The 6,366-nt window shown below is 31.2% G+C and overlaps 2 protein-coding genes across 2 annotated transcripts; one reads left to right on the top strand and one right to left on the bottom strand.

Annotated features, from left to right (window-relative positions):
- The first annotated feature begins 985 nt into the window (after positions 1-985).
- On the top strand, positions 986-2,956 carry LOC144545324 (GATA transcription factor 12-like). The gene is made up of 2 exons (XM_078293915.1): positions 986-1,138; positions 2,202-2,956. Exons 1-2 carry the CDS (start codon positions 1,061-1,063, stop codon positions 2,799-2,801), a joined length of 678 nt encoding a protein of 225 aa, XP_078150041.1. The 5' UTR covers positions 986-1,060; the 3' UTR covers positions 2,802-2,956.
- Positions 2,957-5,044: 2,088 nt separating this feature from the next.
- LOC144544834 (putative WRKY transcription factor 13) lies at positions 5,045-6,117 on the bottom strand. The gene is made up of 3 exons (XM_078293376.1): positions 6,065-6,117; positions 5,686-5,817; positions 5,045-5,255 (listed from the first exon to the last, which is right to left on the bottom strand). The coding sequence occupies exons 1-3, from the start codon at positions 6,115-6,117 to the stop codon at positions 5,045-5,047; spliced, it is 396 nt and encodes a 131-aa protein (XP_078149502.1).
- Positions 6,118-6,366: the final 249 nt, after the last annotated feature.

Here is a 6,366-nt window from a genome sequence, read left to right as displayed (position 1 = left end):
TTCTCTAGGCCTCTCTTGGGTTTCAAATTTTGAACCAAGGGGAGCGGGGTACGGCTTCAACTTAATTTAAAAAAATAAAAATATTTCTTTCTTATGTCCTTATAATTTTCATAAAAGTTGTTGGTAGTAAATAACCATATTTTTTTACCGGTGTTGAAAAAGACGGCTATTTAGGCCGATTAGTAGTTGGCGGTAACTAAATTGTTATAGTTTTTTCTAACTAATCGGTCTATTATTTTCAGTTATGACCGATTATTTTTAATTATTTTCAATTAATCGCATACAGTTATTTACACTGTTTTTTTTACAGAGAGTACAGGTATAATAAATTACAAATTATTTAGGGGTGAATTTGAAAATATGGCATGCAATGGGTTTTGGATGTGAATTCGTGAAAGAGAGCGTTGGGGTTTTGTTTCTTTATCTCTCTTACCGACAAGAGAACGCGTAAGAAGAAGTAAATACTCTCACCTTATCGGTTCACCGACTTAAAAGCCTTCTCTTGGGTAAAAGGTTTAACAGATTAAATTTCACTAAATGATGCGCACAAACTATGTGAAGCTCTGGTTTGATTTTATAGTGGGTGCGCTGCATGATGCGAAAATTCCTCTGTTAAAATCTTTACCCTTTCTATGATTCAAACAACAATGGTTCACATTTAATGCGTAAACCTGGACCAAGAAACCATTTAAATGCAGCGTGAATTTGGTAGCTGTTTCTTTTTTTTCAAATCTAGAGGTCTAGTGGGTCAACTATCTCCAGTGAAAATTAAACCGGAGATAATCTAATTGATCCAACACGTCAGTGGGCCCCATTCACTGGTTCCTTTTTTCTGTAATCTTTGAATTTATCCATGACGTGGCGAGATTATAAAACAGTGGATACCTCCAGTGGTCCCTTTCACTGGAGATCACAGTAATTTTACTGAACGCTCTATCTTTTTTAATCTTTGATTCGTTTCTCCATTTAAACGCTTATAAAACCGAAAGTAAGAAGCAAAGAGGAAACCCTCTCTCTCTCTCTCTTTTGTGGGGTTTAAGCGAAAGTTTTGATATTTGAAATGGATATTCATTCAAATGTGAGCGTTGCTAGTACTGGTTTCTCAGACCCATGGGATTTCGCTTCTGATTCTAACAAGGTTTGTATATTCTCTCTTGAATATCTTGATAAATTTATTTTTCTTGCACTTTTTCTTGGAAGGAGACGAAAATGTCTCTTCCTGTGAAGAAAGCACTGCATTTTCCAGAGTATTGTTTTTTTTTGGGGGGATTTTTTCGTATCTTTTCTAGATTTCTTGTTGAAATTCCTTTTTTTCAAGGAATTTAAGAAACCTTGTTGGGCTTTTAGTAAAAACTGCTTAAAGAAATAATTTCATTTGTGGGTCTCGTAATTTTGAAAATTTTAAAATTTAAAATTCTCGGTGAAACTTGATGTGTAATTATTTTTTTAAAGCAATTTAAGAAAACATGTGTTTTTAGTAAAAACTGATTTTAAGTTTGTGAAAACTGCTTAAAGAAATGTATATTTGTTTTTTGTTTTCAAAATTTCATTATGGACCTCATAATTTTGAATATTTGAAAATTCTTGGTGAACTTTTTATGTGCATATTGTAATGGCAGAAATAATTTATCATGGTCACATTTTCAAATATTTTGCAAGACAAACTCTAGTCCATATAATTTGTTTTGTTTGGATAATTGTATTTTATTAAAGATCACACATAAATTTTCTTCACTATGCCTCCCCACATTTTCAATTTTTAAGTAAATTTGTTTTGTTAATAATTATTCGTAAGTGCCCCTTATGTTAAGACTTATTACAAAACCAAAATATGTTGTCATGCAGTTACACACTTACTATGAATTGAATTCTCTCTGAAAAGGTACTAGTTGGTTGGCAGTTGTACCTTGCATGAACATTACTTTTGCTCTGTTTATCTGATTTAGTAAATATTTACATAAATTGGGCTTTTCTTTCTTCTCCAGTTATACCAGTTGGGTAATAAATTTGCAAAATTCTCAAATTTGTTGTGTAAACTTGCAAAATTTGAGATATCACCTTTCCTTCTCCATTATTGGTCCAAACATGTAATGTTGGTTTTCAAAAATCACTTGAATTATTTCTTGATGAATGTACAAATGCAATCAAATCATAACCCACATAACTAATCTTTTTATATCATATAATTATTTATAATTTAGGATGGAAATGAAAATGAAGATTATTCAACCCTTGAATGGCTTTCCATTTATGTCGAAGATTGTCTCTCTAGCGGTACAACAACCTATTGTACCCAACCGCAACCTGGCCCGAAAACTGAAAGCGTCCCCGTTAACCCTGACCTGAAACCAAGCCCGATTTCTACCTCCCCATCCAAGTCAGAATTCAAGAGAAGAAGAAGTGGAATCATTCACCTTTCGGAAGAGCCCCCGCTTCTTCCCAATCGAACCGAATGGTTAGCGGATAGCGAACCCATGTACCCTTTAAGCCAACCAAAACTTGAAACACCAAGTCCACCTCCGAAGAAAAAGGTTAAGGTTCCAAACAAGGTACCAAAGGAAGAAAAGGCGCAAAGGAGGTGCACCCATTGCTTGTCGAACAAAACCCCGCAATGGAGAGAGGGCCCGATGGGACCCAAGACACTTTGCAATGCATGTGGGGTACGGTTCAAATCTGGTCGGTTATTGCCGGAGTATAGACCTGCTAAGAGCCCTACTTTTGTGAGCTGGATGCATTCGAATTCTCACAAGAAGGTTTTGGAGATGAGGAAGGGTAGTGATATTCCATCCAATTCAGATTGATTTAATGCAAGAATTGGTTTAAGTTTGTGTTTGTGAGGTTTAGTTTTTGTGATTGTAAAGAGTGAAGCATATATAGTAGTTTATTTTTTAGAATTCAGCTGGTAAATTATTGTCTTGAAATATTATAACATTAGTAGAATATGGATATTATTAAATCTTTTTTTCTCTCTATCTATCTACATACCTTGATTTTTTTTATTCCTGTTCTTGGTTTTATTCTGGATAATAATTTTGGCAAGAATTTGGTGCAAATTGAATACCAGGGTTGTCTTTACAATGCACTTGTTGTTCTTTGCAAAGCACCTTGTTTCAAAATCCAAATATTATATAACATAAGTGTAATATACTTTGAATTTTTTTTTTTTTTTTGTTCTTGTTCTTGGTTTTGTCTTGGATTTGTGTTATGTATTTTAGTTTTGGCAAGGTTTTGACACAAAATTGAATATCAGAGTTGTCAGTTGTCTTTACCAAGCACATGTTGTTCATACAAAGAAAAGTTAAAACTTTGTTTTAAAATTCATGTGAAATCATAATTTGCAAGTTGCAACACACCGTTTGAAAATGTTTGGTAGATGAATTAAATTGCCAGTATTATCCGATTTTCATAAAAACAAAATTTGAGTTTCAATTTCAAATTGTTAGCCCAAATAAAAGATAGCCAAGGCCCAAGCCCAAATATAATTTTTGAAAGCGATATCCTCAATTAGGACCCAAATTTGAAATTCAAATAAAAATATATAGATTATAGAGTATGTTTTTGTACAGAGGAAAATCCCATATGCCATTTGAATTATATGTTTCAATTTCTTTGATTCAACATATTAGTTTAAATGGGATCTTCTTCATTTCAATTGCCTTTCTACTGATAATATGCAATAAAAAAAAGGTAAAATAGGTTTGAGTTATACTATTTAATCCTGATATAATGATATATAATTATATACACATGAAAATAGATGAAATAACGCATAATATTTGTGTAGGATTCCCCAAATTTACACATCCAATGTGTAAAAAGCTTGATAGCATCATATCAAAGAGATACTGGACACCTCCAATCTCAATGGAACTGGAGAAAAGCGTGGCTCAAGGCACCAATTCCTTTTTTCTGTAGTATTTAAAAAAGAAAAAAAAAATCATAACCACAAATTTGTGTTTCTCTGCCTAACATTTTTTTATGTTAAATCTAGTGCAGAATTGAATTACATATGTTTCAGAATTTTATTGAATACAAACATTGGGAACCGTTCCTGGTGCTCTTTTTATTATTGAGCATTAAATGATTACGGCAAATTTGATAGCTACTTTTAGAATTGATTATCTTTCTGTCTTTATCTAATCATTATCCCAATCTTTTTTTTTTTTTTTTCATCTTTTATATTATTACCTGCCTAGTGCATGCAGGAATAATTTATCTTTAACAGTAAAAGTTGAAGGAAACAAAAGTTACCACTTTTGTCCAAAACAAACCACAAAATTCAATTATACCCAGAAGGATAAAAAAGATAATTATAATTATTATTTATATAAAAACATTGAAGGGGTGGGGGTAACTCAAAAGTATTATTTTTCTAAATATGCAAACTAATAGTAAGCAATTTTATGAAATAAAACCAAATTTAAATGACCAAGTACCTTTTTTCTTCTTCTTATTTTAATGTACATAAAACAATTTTTGTAGATTATGTAAATTTATATCTCAATTAAGTAATGTATCTCTGATACAACATAGATTTAAATTAAGTATATATGCAGCTTTGTCATGTCACAATTAGCAAGAAAAACTTAAAAAAAAAACTAAGAGTGAGGCTATGGTACGTAATATGCATACTACAGATCGACATGTGTTATTGATCTATATTTCTATATATTTTCAAAGTTCAAACAGTAGATCTGAACCGTTAAATATCATCTCCATATGAAAATGTACTTGCAAAGCAAATTATATATATATTTTTTAAGAATTATTTTACTATATTTTTAGATAGATGGAACACCACATTTTTTGGATTGTTTAGGATTTTCAAATCAAGTAATTTTCTATCTATCTAAAAAAAAAATACTAAAAGGATCTACGAAATATAAAATGTATGTTTGCAAGTATACTTCCATATGTAGATTATGTTGAATAATTTAGATCGACTATTTAAACTTTAAAAATAAATATATGAGTCTATAGCACATATCACTCTGTAATATGCATATATGATAGCCTCACTCTGAATGTAAAATTAATTAACCTCCTATGAAGTGCCATCAAACTGACGAAACACTTGGTTGCTTAGATCATATTGATTTGCGATCGAGTCCGAGCTCAAGTCCTGATCCAATTCATATTTCGACCGGTGATCGTGAGCCCCATCGTAAACTATTCGCAAGTGGCTCGGACTTGACGGGTGCCATTCGACTCTCTTCTTGGCTTTGCAACTCTTGTTCTTACATTTGAAATAGCTCCTATGTCAACAACAAATGGTTTAAGTTAAAGCTTGTTATCAGCATATATAGCTGCTTAAAGGGACAGAGCCAAGTGTAGTCAAATTGTTTTCAAAACTAACTTCTATTATTATATCTTTTAAAAAAAAAATTATGAAAATGAACACTTCATAAGCTTAAAGAAATTATAAAATTTGGTCTACCTTGAATTTTTCCCAAAATATTTCCTATTTCTATACTTTTTTCAGAAAAATTATAAAAGTGTACTTAAATAATTACAATATTATGCCTCACTTAAATTTTTGGTCCTATCCTACTAATATCCTACTAATTATTCTGAATTGACACCTGACTGCTTGTCTGCTTATCAAATTATTTAGCATGTAAATCAATTACACAGTCATAAAATGATTTTTTTGTTGTGGTGCTAGCTGGAGAAATTAAAATATACCTGATTTTTTTAATATTGTGAATATATTTCTGGCCATATTTTTTCCAGTCATGACTATCCTGTGGCATCTCCAACTGGGCACTGTTAACAGCTGCTGCTGATGGATGCTCATGCTGTTCCTCTATTTCATCCCTGTATATAAATTTTGTAAAATTTTGACTATTAAAATGCACAGAGATCGATATAGCACTAAAATATTGATTTATAACAATTATTTAGTTTCATTATCTTAGAAGCCAAATTTAAAAACTAAAAAAAAAAAATATTTCAGATTGAAACTGCTTATTGAAATTAATTCCCAGCCAATTAATTGAAGTCAAACTTAGTAAATGATTACATGCCTACCTTAGATATATATACAACATTATATCTAAGTTACCAGCAAAGGAGCAGTATCCAACTCTCCATTATAGACTGAACTGGAGGGGTCATTTCGTCTGCTTTCTCTTTGTGCTGGCAGTACCAATTCCAAAGTAGCTACTTAATTAAAACCTCAAAACTTATGGTCTACCTTTCTTTTCATAAAATTTAATTAAGACATCCCACATTTTTCTCAACTAAGAAAAGGAAGAAAAGAAAAGAAAAATATTAAGATTTTTGCAAATAGAAAAGTATGAATGTGAAATTACAAATCTCTATATTTTAAACTTGTAATACTTAACATTAGTAAAAAGCTTTGTT

This window comes from Carex rostrata, chromosome 27, assembly GCF_964058835.1.
Source record: "Carex rostrata chromosome 27, lpCarRost1.2, whole genome shotgun sequence".
In the NCBI taxonomy this organism is placed as follows: domain Eukaryota; kingdom Viridiplantae; phylum Streptophyta; class Magnoliopsida; order Poales; family Cyperaceae; genus Carex; species Carex rostrata.
The sequence above is the reverse complement of the archived record's forward strand: the minus strand, read 5'-3'. Positions and strand labels throughout refer to the sequence as shown.